Raw genomic sequence first — 16,649 nt, 5'->3', positions numbered from 1 at the left:
GCGCGGGGCGGGGCGGCGGCGCGGCGGCGTCTCCTCAATGGGGCCGCGCGCGCGGCGCCAGGTGCGTGCGGGGCGCGCGGCAGCGGCGGGGGGCGGGCAGGGCGCGGTTGCCATGGAGACAGCGCGGGAGGGGGGAGCTGTTGCCATAGCGACGGCGGCCGCCATAGCGGGGGGGGGGGGTCCCATGGCCGCCGGCCTGAGGGGACAGAGCGGCCTGAGGGGAGCGCAGGGGACCGGCGGGGCCGGGGGTGCGCCGGGGGGCCGGGGAAGCTCCGGCAGCGGCGGGCGGCCCGGCCGAGACTCGGCCCCGCCGCGCCGTCGCCCTGTGTAAAAGCTCATTTTTATTGATGTGTCCCCGTGGGAAAGGAGCCTCGCCGTCCTCCCTGCCTGCTGAATCCCCGTGTTGTTGCTTTTCCCGCAGCTTTAGCGAGGAGGGCACAACGGAGAGCACAGGTAAGGGCTCGAGCAAACCCGAAGGTGTGACCCCCCCTCCCCGCTTCCCTTGCCAGAGTCAGTTCTGGAAAACCAGCGCGCCTCCGTGGGAGTCTGTGGGGTACAGAGCTCCGCCAGGCTTTGCTGTGTCACTGCCTCTCCTCGCTCACGGAGCCATTGGGAAGCACGTGGAGAATCACAGCGTAGAATAAAAACCTCTGGTGTGTTTTGACTCACGTCCCAGGAGGCTGAATGCTGTGTTTTTGTGGCTTGGACAGGAGCAGGGCTTGTCCTCGGTCCCATTGTCCCTGGAGCCTGTGTTTTTCTAGGATGGTTTTGATCCAGCTCCAGTGCAGCTCCCACGTGGAGGGGTGGGCTTGGGAATGGGCCAGGGACAGCTCAACTTACAGCTGAAACAAAGTGGCTTTTACACTATCTCATCCCAACATGTAAAGCTGCTGAACTGAAAGAGAACCTGGGAATGACATCTTTGCTGGTGGCAGTTCTCAGCACTCAAAGAAGCTGAAAATAATGGATGAGCAGTAGGTTTGTTCTAGTTTCTTTTGGGAATTTGTGGGGGCTCTTCTGGAAGAGCCCATCTTCCAGCGTGGTGCTGGATCACTTGGCTTCATTGTTAAACACCCAGGTACAGCTTTAATTGTGTGTTGGGTGCTGAGCATGGAGATGGTGTCAGCAGCAACTTCTCCGTGAAGTGGGGGAGAAGATGTTTCATTAATTCCCCATTTTGGTTCTGCAGGCTGGGCTCTGGTGCTGACTGTGTGGTGTGGTTGTGTTTTGCAGAGCTGCAGAGAGGCTTTTGTAAATACACACCCTGTGTGAACCTCGGCCTTCATTTGACACACGTGGTGTTCAGGTGTTTGCTTTTACCTGGGATACACCTTCACATTACCAACATTTCTGCAGCTGGATGTGTCTGTGTCACGCAGGGAGTTACTGTGGTTGTGCTTCTCCAGTTTTGGTGACTTGGGCACAGTTTAAAGCTGAAGTCTGGAAGGCTTTAGGATAAATTAAGGGATTTCTATGGTGTGGAAGGAGAAAGAGAACACAGCAAACCCACACAGGGAGTCTCTTAGCATGCCTGATAAAAGTGATGGGGATAAGGCTGGGGCAGGGGAATGGGGCAGCTGAGCCAGGAATCCATGGAGTGTTGTGTTTACAGTCTTCAGCTCCCTGTAGTCTAAATAGCTGGAAAGTTCCCAATGTCTGAAGAAGGCTGGAGAGACACTTCTTATCTTCTGAGTGCCCGTGGCTCCCTCTCCTCCACGGCTCCTGTGTTCCCAGGGGGAACCTGCAGTACCTGGTGTGATTTTTTCCCATGGCAGTGTCATGCTGTGAGGTAATTCCATTTAATTTTGGCTACCTCAATTGTGCTAGCACAATCCATCCCTCTAGCAAGCAGAGTTTCTCCCCACGACTGAAAACTGGAGGTTTCTATTTCTTGGCTGAATCCCCATGAATTCTTTTTAAGACCTGTAATAACTTTTTTTGGAACTAGGCTGTATTTATAATGGGATTTTTTTCCTTTATGGCTCTCTGCACTAAATAATAGACTTGAAGGTTGAAGGTCATTATATCAGAAAACCTTACAAGGTGATTATAATTCCAAAAGGTGTTTTATCCTAAATTTAAAATTGCTTTTGAAATGTCCTTTAGAGGCACTTAAAATTGATTTGATGGCTCCATTCCTGCTGTTAATAGCATGGGAATGTGCAGTGTGAGTGAGATGGGAGCAGTTCTGAGGCGGGTGGAAGCAAACAGGGGAGCTCTAGGTGGGAGTTTACAAACAACCTTGATATTCGAGGCTCAGCTGATGATTCACAATGCAAAGATAATTATAAGCTTAAATTATATCCAATTTAGAAAGCAAGAAGGATTTACCTTCAGCTGTAGCTCTGCTTCTGCACAGGGGCTGAGGGCTGACCTGGCACCAGCAGGAGCTCAAACTTCCCTCTGAAACACTCCAGTTATCTATTGTTAGTGCCTGCCTGATCTAAAGCACCTTTGCACCACTAAATAAAATCTGGCTGGCTTTGTGGAAGCAGCCTGTCCTTCCAGAAAAATCAGCTAATCCAAAAGGAGAGATGGGACCCTCCTGGGAAGGAAAAAGAGGGGCTTTCCCCCCCTTTATCCTGAGCATGCTTGGCTCCATTCATTCAGCAGGGATTTAATGGTGAATCTGACAGATCTGTGCCCAGCAGGTCCTCCTGTCTTCCTGAGAGTCACTACTTTGGTCTTTGGAGATATCACCTCCCCAAAACAGTTCACCTTGAGGCCTGGCAGGTTGCAGGTACTCAGGGGTGATGAGGCTGCAGAGGCTCATTGTCAGAACAGCGCTGAGCTCCTGGGCTGAGTGTGGGTTGGAAAAATACAGGGTACAATGTTCACAAGAGTGTGTGATGGAGGAGCCCTGCCTGGCATGCACAGAGGGGGGAAAACCAGGAGAGTCCTCACTTGCTAAACACCTTTGACACTTCTGTCCAAAATCTGGCCCCTACAGTAAGGGCCAGTAAGATAAAAAGGTGATTATTTGGAGTGATGAGCAGCATGTGTTCAGTAATGTTTCAGGAGGTAGGTAGTGAAACCCAGTTCTTTGAGGTGTTCTCCTGTTGGTATAATGATTTATTATTGAGCAAGGTGGGGTGGTGGAAAGTGTTCCTGCCCATGGCAGGGGGGTGGAACGACACGAGCTCTAAGGTCCTGTCCAGCCCAAACCATTCCATAATGCCATTGTATAAAGTTTTCCAGAGGGGTCAGAAGGTAAAGGCTGCACACACAGTGTATCACTGTCTGACAGTGTCACTTTGCCCTCTTCTCATCATCCAGCACTGAAAGGTGGTGCTTTCCTAGAATACTGGCTGATTTCTCACATGATCCATGCCAACACTTGCAGGTCCTACCTGGAGAGACCTGCCATTGTCACCTGCTGGGCTGCCAGGGAGCAATCACAGCGTGTCATCTCTAGAACAAACCCTCACATCTCCCTGAGATGGCAAAACCTGCCAAAACTCTGTGATTTTGGGTCAGCAACTTTTCCTCTGGCCGAAAGCCCTTGTCTAACAGAGTTTTTGATGGACTCTTCATTACAATTGGCAAAGAAAAAGCAGAGGAGGGTGAACTGTTCTGTTAATTTTCATTCCCTTTTCATAGACTTATTTGGGAGAAGCAGAGTGGGAGAGTACTGCGTGCTGGCAGAGCTTTTGTCTTTTATGTGACGGGCTGTTGAAAGAGTTCTCAAACTGTACTTCCTTTCCGTGGGCTTTAAGGTCATTTCCCAGTGCTTGCAGACTCATGGAGGGCTGGGAAACCCTTCTCTCATCACTAGGGAATGAAATGCTCTCCCTGGCTTTTTGGAGCCAACAAAAATCTCTTTGTCTTCTCTTCCCTCCCACTGTTTCCCAAGCAGCAAGTTTGCTGACGGGCCTTGTCGGGAAGGGGGGAGTGCTGCTCCAAGATCCAGGCTCTTGGGGAAAATGAGCAGCTGAGGTGAAACGAAGGGTCTGGCAAAGTGTGTTTTGCTGAGGCAATCACACCTGGGAAAAACAGCCAAGGATTTTATGGTAAAAGAGTTAAGGAAGAGGATGAGACTGTGGGACAAAGTTCAGAGACAAAAACATGCAATTCTCAGCCCAGAGGTGATCTTGGAACGATAACAAACCTGAGATTTATCCACCTGTGCAAAGCTGGTTCTGTGAAACCTCGTTGTTCAGGTGGTGGTGTCCATGTGCAGTGACTTCGCTTGTGGTGATTTGTCTACTACAGAAACTGGATGGCTTCTACGGTGAACCTGGGCAAGGAAACAGTATTAGAAGATGGAATGCCACCTGCAAAAAAGCCCAGGTAAATTTAATTATGCTCCAGTGAATTTGTTCTAACAAAAGCCTTTCCTTTGCCTTGCATTGTTCTTTAAGGATTGTGACCCCTGGTGACCGTGGCTGTTTCATTTCCTGATCCAAGAACTGTGTGCTGGCTTCTGGCCGTGCCCTGGGCTTTCCTGCTGTTTGCAGAACAAACACCTTCACGCCCAGAATGTACTTTTTTGGGGTTTTAACCCTCAGCCAGGGGATGGGGTCACTCTCAAAGCTGTATTTTGCTGTCCTGTCTCCACGGTCCTGTCCACTCACAGTGTCAGGTTGGACACTGGTTGTGCTTCTTCGCTTGAGTTGGATGGTGGTTTGCAGGAGGACAGGGAGTTACTCAAATTAGTATGGTTGAGCTGCATGTAAGGGCTAAATAATTCACTCTGAGGCTCCCTGTGCTTAGAAGTAGGTGGTCTTACAGTTCTGTGAGTGGAATCTGACTGGTGGATAATTCTGTCTGTCAGAGACTGGGACTGGCTGCTGTAGGCTCAAAAATTCTTGTGAACAAGCAGCTAATTCAGCTGGGGGGATGTCTCCCACTTACTTGATTTATTTGCAAGTTCTGGAGGGCTGCAGGATAGTACTGTGTGGTCTTGAGGTTGATCAGTGACCCTGGAATGTGCAGAAGAGATGCTGGGAGATGTTTTTTTCCTTGCTCAGGATATCAAGGTAGAAACAAGTGAATTTATCAGCAGGGCAGGCATGCAGGACATTAAGACTTGGGTATTTGTTATTATTTTGGATTTCAGTCCCTGTATTTCCAATAGTGTTTTTATACTAGCTCATTAGCCTGAATACTAAATTTATTCCTCACAAAAGGCTTGCAGTCCTCAAATTAAACCCTGTTTATCAGCAGTAACAGTGAAGCCCTCCTCAAGGAAAGGGTTAATAAGTCTGTTTTCATAGGCAGGGGCTGAGGGAAGGCACAGCTCCATCTGTGTGGTGTTGGTTTCCTCTCCCCTTCTCACTAAATATCACGTGTTTGCTGATAAAGCCCATTTCTTCCATACAAGTTGCTTTCCCAGGCTGCTGCTCCAATCCTGGGAAGCTGCAGCAGGTCCCTGCAGCAGAAAGCAGCTGGACACCAGGCAAGGCAAGGCAAGGAGCAATACATCTGCTCAATAAATGATAAAGGTCACATTTAAAAGCTCTGTGCAGGTGTAAAGCCAGGAAGACAGGGAGGAGGGGAGGAGGAATAAGGAGAATACAGCCCTTTCATGTGACTCTGTATCATCTGGGATATTCTAAAAAATTGGCCTTGAGCATCTTGCTGACATTGCTGGCATCACAGGGAAGGGATTGCTGGTACAGCTGAGGGGGTTCCTCAGCAAACTGGGGCTGGGCCCCTCAAGGGCAGAGCTGGAGGAAGCCTTCCCTTGCTTTTGTCTGTGCTGGGATAAGTGGAGCTGTTGTCCCAAGGCCCCTGTCCTGCCGGTTGTTTGAACCAGGTCACACTTCTGACCTGCATGGGATCTGACACACGTTTTATCTCGGGACACAGAGCGTGTGTGTGTCTCATTCTCTCGTGCTCACCACCCCTCTGCCATGCCCTCCAGCCCTCCATGTAACTTTATTAATAGACTTCCCTTATTCCAGACTTTTAGTGGATTAGCTTTGCTGCAAAAGCACCCCAGGGCATCATTGACTTCCCCAGTAACCATCCTGGTAACAGATTTAATTCCAAAAATGTTGTAATTACGGCCTTGTATTGGGAGCATTTGTGCTGCTGATCCATGCAGCTGCCTGCTGTCCTTTAAGGATACCAAGCTGCTCCTCTCATGCTCTGTTTATCAGAGAGCCCAATGAATATTTGATTCAAAATTTAGGCAGGCACAGGGTACCTGCCTCTCCCTCAGTCACATGTGCCACCACCCCCGACACCCTTTCAGTCATGGTGGTACCAGCTGTGCTTCTTTCTCCTTTTGCAGGAAGCTGTTGCCAAGTCTCAAAACCAAGAAGCCTCGGGAACTTGTTTTGGTGATTGGGACAGGAATTAGTGCTGCAGTTGCTCCCCAGGTCCCAGCGCTGAAGTCCTGGAAGGGGCTGATTCAGGCCCTCCTGGACGCTGCTATTGACTTTGATCTCCTGGAAGATGAGGAGAGCAAACGGTTCCAGAAGTGTCTTCATGAAGACAAGAACCTGGTCCATGTTGCCCACGACCTTATTCAGAAGCTGTCTCCGGTCAGTGTGCTTGTACCTGCCCTGAGCATAGGCCAGATTTGGTTCTCCAGCAATGGTGCCCCCATCCCAACAATTCTTCTATGTACAAGGAACCACAGGTGCACTTACTGTGCCAGGTGCCTGAGACATAACCCTGCTGTGGATGTGGGTTTTGGGTATTTCACCTGGACCAAGATGATTAAAGCGATGGAGCACCTTCCTATGAGGAAAGGCTGAGAAAAGTGGGATTGTTAAACCTGGAGAAGAAGGCTTCAGTGGTGATCTGATTGTGGCCTTCCAATACCTGAAGGGAGCTGGCAAGAAAGATGGAGAGAGACTGTGGACAAGGGCCTGGAGTGACAGGACAAGGGGGAACGGCTTCACACAGCTAGAGGGCAGGGCTAGATGGGATATTGGGAAGAAATTCTTCCTTGTGAAGGTGGTGAGATTGCCCAGAGCAGCTGTGGCTGCCCCATCCCTGGGAGTGTTCCAGGCCAGGCTGGAGGGGTTTGGAGCAACCTGGGATAGTGAAAGGTGTCCCTGCCTATGGCACAGAGTGGGATGAGATGGCAGAGTGGGCTTTAAGGTCTCTCCCAACCCAAACCAGTCTGGGATTCTGTGATCTTATGACTATGCTGAAGGAGAGCACTCACCCTGGTGCAGCCAAGGCTCTGTGTTTGCTCTACAAGGACCCAGAGCTTTGCAGGGTGTTGGGGAAATGTGGGTAGTTTTTCATGGGGCCATTTGGTGTGAGGTGTCACGGGGCCGGGCTCTGATCTCAATCTGTCTCCCCTTCTCAGCGCACAAGCAACGTTCGCTCAACCTTTTTCAAGGACTGTTTATACGAGGTGTTTGATGACCTGGAATCCAAAATGGAAGATTCTGGGAAACAGCTGCTTCAGTCTGTGCTTCACTTGATGGAGAACGGGGCCCTTGTGTTAACCACAAACTTTGATAACCTGCTGGAGCTGTATGCAGCACACCAGGGGAAGCACCTTGAGTCTCTTGACCTGACTGATGAAAAGAAGGTAAAGGATGATTATTTTTTTTTGTTAGGGACTGTGGTGGTGCAGAATGTGCTCTCATGCTACCTGAGGGCATTGTTCTGATTGTAGTGGTTTAACTGGTGGCTGACAAGCTCCAGGCAGAGGCTCTGACTGTCCAGGGCAGCAAGCAGAGGAATGAGGAGGAACACTCCTTTCTGGAACGCTGGTTTGCTGGCTGCCATCCAGAGCTCAGGAGGAGTCCTTAAGCCTGCTATTCCTTTGATCTCTGTCCTTGAAACTTCTGGCTTGGCCTTGCTTCCACATAAGACTCAGGTTGATGTTTCTAACCCATATGAGAAACTCCACGTGAGATGCAAAGCTGAAATTTATATTTTTATAAGGTGCTGCAAAGTGCTTTTTGTGATGGGCGTTCAGGGCTGCAGCCTTCAAGGCTCCCCTCTTGCCCCATGTCCTCCTCCTGCAATGGCTGGAATGGCTCCTCCTGCTGCACTCTCAGACCTACTCTGTTTATGCAAAAATCCCTCCTCCTGCCCCAGTCAGGCTGTGAAACCCTGAACTCTGCACCTGCCCACCTCATCTCTCCATCATGGCTTTTACTGGTGGGGAGCATCTCATCCTTCTGTTTGCATGTTAAACACCCTCAATGTCTGTCTCCTGTGCAGTCCTTGCTCTCTTTTCATTCTCATTTCTGTGCTTCACGTTTCCTGCGTGACCTCTTAATCTACATGGCTGGAAGTACTTACAGTGTTACAAGTAAGCATTCTAATTATTGCAAGCTTAAACGAGCTGAGGTCTGCAGGAGTAAAACGAGAGCCTCAGAAGCAGCTGTCTGAAATGGAGGTCAGCTCAGCTGGTGCCTCCCTCAAAGCCAGCAGGGGCCACAAAATAAAACTTGGTAGGCTTGAGAAACATGTTGACATAGGATTTTTAGTTTTTCCCCCTTTTTCTGGTCTATATGGCATTTTGATTCAGTCTTCTCATCGCATTCACCAGTCAGCTGAAGTGTTGACCCAAATGAGCACCCCAGACTGTGGCTGCAGGCCATGGTGTAGAGGCCGATGGAGGAGAGAAGATGAAGAAGCAGCCTCTTTGGAATGCTTCCCCAAAATGTTGCATTTAGCAGTGCTATGGTAGCCAGCGTGATGCACTCACAGATGTTGCTGCTGGTTGGTGTTGTGCAGGTGCTGGAGTGGGCACAGGAGAAGAGGAAGCTCAGTGTCCTGCACATCCACGGCGTCTACACCAACCCCAGCGGCATCGTCCTGCACCCGGCCGGCTACCAGAACGTGCTGCGCAACACCGAGGTCATGGTGAGCCACGCTGGGGCCTGGCCTGGGCAGCTGCAGCTCCCACTGGGCACGGCTCAGCTGAGTTTAGACTGAGCTTCACAGAGGGTGGGGGAGAATTCATTAGATATGGGAAATAGGAGGGGTGAATTCCCTGGCCTGTTGAGGTGCTGGAACATCTCCCACATTTGCTGAAGGATGGCATTGCTGCAGAGCCTCCCCAGGGATAGGGCAGGTGCTGTCTCTTGTGAGGATGAAGCTCACCTTGACCAAGCTCATCTTTCCCTTTCTTAAAGCGAGAGATTCAGAAGCTGTATGAAAATAAGTCCTTCCTCTTCTTGGGCTGTGGTTGGACAGTTGATGACACCACGTTTCAGGCCCTGTTTTTAGAGGCTGTCAAGCACAAGTCAGACCTGGAGCACTTCATGCTGGTGCGGAGGGGGGATGTGGATGAGTTCAAGAAGCTCCGTGAGAACATGCTAGACAAAGGGATCAAAGTGATTTCCTATGGAGACGACTACGCTGACTTGCCCGAGTACTTTGAGCGGCTGACAAGCGAGATTGCCATGCGGGGCCGCACAGGTACGGGGCCAGGGGCTGGGGACTCTCGGCTGGCACCATGCAGAGTAGACAGGGGTAGTAGCCCCCATTCTCCATGCTATAGAGAGATTCCTGAAGCCTTTTTTTAAAAAAAAGCAAACATGTCTCTAAGTGCAGCTGGATCTGCAGGTTACTTTTCTGAAAACACTGTATGCTTTAAGAGTTTAGACAGCTGTGCTGCCTCCCACGCCTGCAGACTTTGTTTTTCATGTGCAGCTGTTTGTTCCCTTTTTAGTGAACGGGTATTTAGTCTCACTGACCCTCGTGCTGCTCAGCCTGAGCCAATGCTTTTATAAAAGAGGTATCACTAATAAATCATAAAAATGGAGGGAAGTGGGTTCACTGGCCAGAGCCTTGCTGGCAGGCATTCTAAGGGTTAACCCAGCTAGGAAAGCCTGTGTGAAACCACCACATGGGCATCTGGCTCTCCACCTGAGACTGGTCTCTGCTCTGTCCCAGGTGTGCCCAAGGAGGGGCAGCAGCTGAACGGCTCTGCCGCTGCCCACACTGAGGTAAAAGGTAAGACAGGCTCTCTGGAGCCAAGGGGCTTCACCCTGTGTTCCTCCCTGGAGTCCCAGGCAGGTTTTCAGCCTTTGCTTCCACACAGGATGCAGCCCCTGAGCCTGAGCCCTGCCCAGGCCCTGAGCTGTGTCAGCGGCTCCTGGGACAGGCCCAGGCCAGGCCAGCAGCCCTCAGGGAGGCCGGAGCCCACCACTGTCCCACTGCTGTCCAGCACCGAGCCAGGACCCTTCCGGCAGGGACGAGGCCAGGACAGAGCCACCACGGATGAACACCTGGTCTAACACAGTAATTGTGATTTTACTGGGGCTGCGTGTGCCTGTGGAGCGCGGTATCCCCAAGGGAGCTGCAGCCTCCTCTAACTTCATACCTAGTGCTTTTATATTCTGTATTTCAATTTAAAAATGAAACTTGAGCTTTTTTTTTTTTTTTACTGGAAGCTCTAGTTTTCTAGTCCTGTCTTTTTACTGTACAGTATTTTGTATGTTGAAGTTGTATTAAAGGCCTGCTCACTGAACTTTGGCTGCTGTATCATTTAAAGGCCCTTTCACACCTCACACTGGTGGGAGTTCATCTCCCCCAAACCCAGTAGGAAACAGGTCCTGGCTGGAGGCAAGTTATTTATACACAGAGAACAAATTATGAAGTTTATTTTATATAAATTATGTCTCTTAGCAGACAGCATTCAATTTATTGCACTATAGCACATCTGCAATACAGAGCTACAAGACATCGTCAGAGGTTTGTATTACTCAGTGTAGCACTTCCAACCGGGATCAAGAGGCACTCGGAGCGGGGAGAAAGGGTGCAGGAAAGCAGCAAGCAGCCACCATTCTCTTCCAGTATTAATGTGGTTTGTTTTTTTTTCCTTTTTACTAGCAAATAACACCAAGACCAGCGGGCAGGAGCCAGGGAGGGCACACTGCCTTCCTCCTCTGGACCTGGCTGCTGCAGCTCTCCAGCTCCTGCCCAAATACGTGGTGTCTGGGGACCCTGCTTCAGAGTCCGGGTGAGGACAGATATGGGGGACTTTAAGGCAATTTAGCATGTCCCCTCCAGCCCAGCACAGGCCGTCACCTTTTTTTGGTTTATCAGCTTCGGTGGAGCTGCCACGAGCAGCAACATTAACAGCCAGATCTAATGCTGCCCCTAAGCCCAAGTCCCTCCTGCCTTCTCCCTAAACTGGTCTAAAAATCAAAAGCAGCTCAATAAAAAGCCTTCAAACCCACCAAAAAGCACAGCAGATCCTGGCACCGCCCACCCTCCCCCGTGCAGCACGAACAATACAAAGCTCTGGATTCAGCCTCCCTGCAAGGGAGCCTGTGTCACTGGTCACAGAATGGAGGAACCCAGGGAAGGGCTTTTTCTGGATAAAAGGGAGTTTATCCAAAAAAAGTACTCCTCATGCTGCCATTCCTCCATTCTGTTCTGCACTACACGGGAAAGACTAGTTGGTGACAGGTTAAAGCAGGTTCTTCTGGGACATCTGCACACAGCGATTTGGTGTTTAGGCCTTCATGAGCGCTGCGACCACGGCCTTGGCGTTAAGGCTTCGCAGATCACAGTAGGTTTGTCCGGTACCAACGAAAACGATGGGCTTGCTCGTGATGTAGGTCATGGAGATGGCAGCACCCACCTGCAGGGGACAGGGAGCTCGTCATTCATTCATCCCCCATGAGTGGAAACCAGACTTCTACATTTGGGTTCAATGGCTTGATTACAAGGAGGAAGTGCAGGAGTGTCCTGTGTTTGACAATTCCCATCTCTCCCCTCCAGTCACTGTCAGAAAGCTCTGTGCAGAGTCACCTCAGCAGCCTCCTTACCTTGTCATCGATGGTATCGAACTTGGTGAGGACGATCCCATCGATGAGCCGCGGTGTCTGGGCCATGGAGTGATCAGCCAGGGCCTTGTTGAACTTGACCTGAGGGAGAAGAAAGATCCGAGAAATGTGTTTGTGGTGCTGCCACCATCCAATTGTCTGGTAAAACCTACAGAAACGGGTTCTTTTCCCTCTTAGTCTCTCAAGAACAAAGCCTCCACACTCACCAGCTGATCCACAGCCTCGTTTCCCACCAGTGCTTCCCCAACGAACAGGACCAGGTCGGGAGCGTTGACAGCGATGAGTTTGGCCAGCGCAGTCATCAGGGGTGCATTGTCCTGCATGCGTCCGGCCGTGTCCACCAGCACCACGTCAAAGCCCTGGTTCCGAGCTGGGGCGGCAGGGAGGCAGCGTGAAGGACGGCGCTGCCCCAGGACAGCACACCCCACCCCCAGCTCCGCACATACCATAGGAGATGGCCTCCATGGCGATGCCCGCAGCGTCCTTGCCGTATCCCTTCTCGTAGAGCTGCACCATGGTGCGCCCGCCGTGGCTCTCCGGAGGGTGCAGCGCGTTGAGGCGGCGCGTGTGGGTGCGCAGCTGCTCCACGGCTCCCGCGCGGAACGTGTCGCAGGCGGCAATGAGGACGCTGAAGCCGTTCTCGATGAGCCAGAACGAGATCTGCAGGAGGCAACAGACCAGAAAAGCCCGTTAGTAGCTACACAGCCTGACCCCATCACCCCACTCCTGTGATCCAGGGTCCTGTCCTACCTTGGCCAGGTTGGTGGACTTCCCGACACCGTTGACACCACAAAAGGTTATGACGTAGGGCCGGCGATGGCGCTGGGCATCCATGACATCGCGGAGGACATCCACACGGCGCTGGGGCTGCAGGATCTGCACCAGGGCCTCCTGCAGCGCCTGCTTCACCGTCGAGGTTACCGCTGGGAAAAGGGGAAGCAAAGAGGACACGTCACACATGGTGAATACTCCTGAGCTCCGGACCACACACTGGATGCCACACGGACACTTACTGGTGAACGTTCCCATCACCTTCCCTTCCAGTTTCTTGGCCACTGATTCACAGAGCTGCACTGCAATCTCAGCTGCCACATTTTTAGCTTTGAGAAGGACAGAACAGGGAATCAGTGCTGCTGAGAAGGTTATGTACATCCCACATCAGTGTCAAGGGAAGGATGGAGTCAGTGTGCAGGATTCCCACCGGATCTGACTGCTGCCCCCCTTTTGCTGCACTCTCAAGGGCTTCTCAGGGGTGAAACCACAGTTCCTGTGGGCAAGAATATCCCAAACCACGGGCACTACCCACACCAGGGCCCACCCAACAGAGCACAAGGAACTGCCACTAATTCCTCACACCATGGATCCAGACATACCAATCAAGTGATCCTTCATCTTCTCCAGCACAGGGTCCATGTCCTCTCTGGTCAAGCTCTTGGAACCCACCAGGCCCTTCAGCATGCCAAACATGCCCCCCAGGCCACCCTTCTTCACACTGTGGAGAAGCAAAAGCGTTACATTGAGGTTTGAAAATTATCATCTGCAAAGGTCAGGTGCAGAAGGGCTTGCCCTGAGAGGACAAACACACCAGTTTGTGCTTCCTGCATTACTGGTTAGACTGGAACAGTAGTTACGGGAGAGAAATCAAGAACCATGTGACAAGCAAGGGCTGTGGGAGCCTCTACCTGGGTTTTGAAGGGTTCTGGACAACTTTCTCCTCTTCAGCTTCGTCGTCACTCTCATATTCCAGGTCATAGAGGCGGCCAGGCTCCCGATTTTTATCCCCCAGGGCCTGCAAGGGGAAGAAACAGCTTTATGGACTGAGTGCCACAATCCTTATTTCATGTTTCTTCATGATCCCTTCTCATCCAGGCACAGAGACTGGGCTAGGCTCATAATGCCCAGCTGATCCCAGAGAATGCACAACAGCAAATGGAGCCTGACTTTTCCTTACCATGTCAGGGTCAAACTCCTCCACAGGACAAGCCTCTGCGCTGCCGTTGGTAGCAGAATTACTGTAATCAAGTACTTTGGCATTAGAGTTCCCCAGATCCCACACCCGGGGCTTCTTCCCCTTCTCCTTCTGTGCGTCAGGCTTCGGAGATCTGGTGGAACAAAGACCAGAAACACATTGTGTTCAGTGCAGGGAAGTAGCAGCCATCATCTCCTTAGGAGATGTGAAAAATAAAAACCTTAAAATTACCCAAAAAGGCAGAAATTGACCAATCCGATTTCCAGAGTTTATTTATGTGAACTTTAACCCTGTATGGCACCACTTCCCCTCAAGCCAGGTATCAATGCACTACTGCTGTCTGCTCACTAAAGACAGGTCTGGATCTCTCAGGGTTTCTGCATCTCCCAGCAAAGAAAATCAGGTTCTATTACCCCTACAGGACACCCACGTGTCTTCCCTCAATTTTTCAGCAAGGAGGGAAATCAGGGAAATAAGGTCCAGAAAAGTGAAGTCTGGCTTCCAGGGGTCACCAAAAGGAGAAGAGATTCAGTCATAGCCTAGTTCAAAGCATAGGCAAACTGACCATGCCCTCATCACCCACCTGGACTTCTCCCCAGCTTTCATGTGTCTCCTGAAGAATTCCTCCCGATTCTTCTGCAGGATTTCATCCTTGGTCAGTTCCTCCTTGTCCCCTGCTGCTGAGGGCTGCTTGTCACCCGCAGATGCTTTACTGGGTGCTGCCACAGCTTCAGTTCCTGACAGGAAGAGCCCCAACACAAGCTCAGTCCAGCTCCAAGCGGATTGGGAAAGCACAGGCTGCAACACACAGCTCCGGAATATTTATTTCCCTCCCATTTTTCTTCCCCATCAACTCACCATCCTTTTTGGAACCTTTGTTTTTCTTGTTCTTGACCTTCTCCTTTGGTTTCTCCCCTCGGGTTTCAATCATACACTTGACAGTCTTCTGAGATTTCAGAGACTGCTCAAACGTCTTCATTACCGTGGGAGCTCGGACTTTGCTGCTCTCCTCTGCATCCCTGCAGGGAGGTGACCCATTAGCCTGGATTTCAGCTCTTCCCCCGCTCCCATCTCTGCTCAAAACAGAAATTTAAGACAAAACCCAAGCTCTGTACCGGAGGAGGCGCATAAAGTCATCTTTAAAATCAAAGGTGCCATTTAGGAGGCCCAGGGCTCCTTTCTGCTGGAACTCGTTGCGGTACTTGTCCCTGAACTCCTTATGGACGTCATCTATCAACTTGTCCACGTAGGTTAGAGTCAGGATCTTCTGGAAGCCCACCTGCCAAGGAGCATGGCCAACAGACACTGCAACTTCCAGCACATTCAACAGGAGCATGCAAGTAAAAACCTCTCTGTTTAATTCAGAGTTCTTTAACTTGGGCAAGCTTCAGCCTGCACTTTCTGCTCCACCTTCCCAAGCTTTTAAAATGCCCCCAAAAAGGTGAAAAACAGCCCAGAGCTTCACTTCAACAGGTGACTCTGACACACAGAGGGTGTCTCATGGCAACAGGGACACATAGGGCAAGGGCAGAAAACCTTTAGCTTATCTGTGGGTCAACGGGAAAGGTAGTATGGATTTATAGAGATAAAGTGCCAGGAGACTGAAAAAGAGAGTGTTAAATGCTCCATAAAGCAAAGGGAACGACACACTGGCTTTTTTTCAATAGCTCTGGCCAAAGTGAAGTTTTACAAGGCTGCAGCTTCTATTTGAGGTTTGATTAGTTTTAATCCTGTTGCAGATGATTAAAATAAGCTGCTACTGCAGTGGCATTCAGCTGACAGACACCCATGTACCCCCTTCTGTGGGGAGCCTGGCTACACTGGGGTCACTGCTCAACATCCCCCTGAATTGCTCATCACAGCCCCTCACCCCCCAAAATCCCAGAGACAGAGGAGCCAAACGTCTGGGAGCTGAGGTCCGGCCCTAGGCAATGCAAACAGCTGCTTGCTCAAACCTCAGCACAGTGAGAATTGTTCCCTCTCTTTTCTGGTGCAATCCCCTTCCTTTGGGTTTGTGGCCATGTGGGGGCTGGAGGGACCCTCCTGCCACTGCATGGGTGGTGGGGGGGAGTCACTTACCACAAACACCAGCTCAAACTGGTTGTCCAGTTTGTACTTAAGTGTGAGAGCTTCATGGGTGAAGGAGTTGTTGCCACCTCTCTCCTGAAGGAGAGGAGCTGTCAGAACGGAGGAGCCAGCAGCACCCACCATCCCCTGTCATCCCCCCCTCCCCGCCATCACCCCTGTCACCCCCCTTTCCCAAAGCGGTCCAGCACCCCTTACACATGACCCCACACACCCTGGGCAGGTGGTCCCCATCCATCCCCTCAGCTGGGTGATCCCACCCACCCGGGGTGGTCGTGCCCCCTGTGCCCCGTCCCAGGCAGGTGGTCCCATCCACACCCCCCAAATGGGTGACCCCACACCCGTCCCCATTCCCAGAGCTGGTCGTGCCTGTGTGTCCCCTCCAACAGCTGGTCCCACCTGTGTGCCAGCCCTCTCCTCCCCGTCCCAGGTACCTGGTCCCACTCATGTCTCCCCTCCCAACCACAGCGGGCTGATCCCATTCCCCCGCCAGCTCCGTGGGCTCAGCTGATCTCCCTTCCCAGGCAGACGGTCCCATCCCGCCTCGCCCGCCATGTCTGTGGCCTCACCTCCTCTCCCTCCAGGCAGACGGGTCCCACGGCCCCCCTCCCTCACGGCAGCTGGGCGCTCCCTCTCCCCCCTCGCCAGGTACGTGACCCCTACCCAACCCTCCTCCCCCGGCAGCCGGCCCCGCCCGACCTGCAGGAGGACGGAGCGGATGAGGGCGTTGACGGGGGCGGTGGCGGCGGGCCCGCGCACGCCCTGGAAGCACCAGAGGACGAGGCCGCCCTTGCTGAAGATGGTGAAGAAGTCGAGCATGGCGGCGGCGCCGGGCCCGGCGGGGCGCACACGTCGCTCTGCCCCGCGCTTCC

General features: G+C 51.8%; 2 protein-coding genes across 6 annotated transcripts; one reads left to right on the top strand and one right to left on the bottom strand.

Moving 5' to 3' along the window:
• Positions 1–2: 2 nt before the first annotated feature.
• On the top strand, positions 3–10,393 carry FAM118B (family with sequence similarity 118 member B). 5 transcript variants are annotated; one of them, XM_084221654.1, is made up of 9 exons: positions 3–61; positions 422–453; positions 4,213–4,290; positions 6,239–6,491; positions 7,271–7,498; positions 8,659–8,787; positions 9,141–9,345; positions 9,823–9,882; positions 9,954–10,393. In XM_084221654.1, exons 3-9 carry the CDS (start codon positions 4,220–4,222, stop codon positions 10,151–10,153), a joined length of 1,146 nt encoding a protein of 381 aa, XP_084077780.1. In that variant the 5' UTR covers positions 3–61; positions 422–453; positions 4,213–4,219; the 3' UTR covers positions 10,154–10,393. The 5 variants fall into 5 exon arrangements, with proteins under 5 accessions (XP_084077780.1, XP_084077777.1, XP_084077781.1 ...); XM_084221651.1 differs by having other exon boundaries at positions 9,060–9,345; XM_084221655.1 differs by having other exon boundaries at positions 9,060–9,345; positions 9,971–10,114.
• Positions 10,394–10,501: 108 nt separating this feature from the next.
• On the bottom strand, positions 10,502–16,638 carry SRPRA (SRP receptor subunit alpha). The gene is made up of 14 exons (XM_084221650.1): positions 16,477–16,638; positions 15,772–15,855; positions 14,808–14,971; positions 14,551–14,711; positions 14,276–14,429; positions 13,675–13,825; positions 13,406–13,512; positions 13,097–13,215; positions 12,737–12,823; positions 12,474–12,646; positions 12,170–12,383; positions 11,930–12,093; positions 11,706–11,804; positions 10,502–11,518 (listed from the first exon to the last, which is right to left on the bottom strand). Exons 1-14 carry the CDS (start codon positions 16,594–16,596, stop codon positions 11,390–11,392), a joined length of 1,926 nt encoding a protein of 641 aa, XP_084077776.1. The 5' UTR covers positions 16,597–16,638; the 3' UTR covers positions 10,502–11,389.
• Between the last annotated feature and the right edge of the window lie 11 nt (positions 16,639–16,649).

The sequence above is a fragment of the Fringilla coelebs genome, assembly GCF_963513975.1.
Source record: "Fringilla coelebs genome assembly, chromosome: 25".
NCBI classification, from domain to species: domain Eukaryota; kingdom Metazoa; phylum Chordata; class Aves; order Passeriformes; family Fringillidae; genus Fringilla; species Fringilla coelebs.
This window is presented reverse-complemented; position numbering and strand designations above follow the sequence as displayed.

Coding starts and splice junctions, on each gene's coding strand:
- FAM118B (XM_084221651.1), top strand. CDS start 4,220: ATGGCTTCTACGGTGAACCTGGGCAAGGAAACAGTATTAGAAGATGGA. Junction 7,499..8,658: donor ACCTGACTGATGAAAAGAAG/GTAAAGGATGAT, acceptor GGTGTTGTGCAG/GTGCTGGAGTGGGCACAGGA. Junction 8,788..9,059: donor TGCGCAACACCGAGGTCATG/GTGAGCCACGCT, acceptor CCTTTCTTAAAG/CGAGAGATTCAGAAGCTGTA.
- SRPRA (XM_084221650.1), bottom strand. CDS start 16,596: ATGCTCGACTTCTTCACCATCTTCAGCAAGGGCGGCCTCGTCCTCTGG. Junction 14,972..15,771: donor AGTTTGAGCTGGTGTTTGTG/GTAAGTGACTCC, acceptor GCTCCTTGGCAG/GTGGGCTTCCAGAAGATCCT. Junction 12,094..12,169: donor CATGGAGGCCATCTCCTATG/GTATGTGCGGAG, acceptor CTGCCGCCCCAG/CTCGGAACCAGGGCTTTGAC.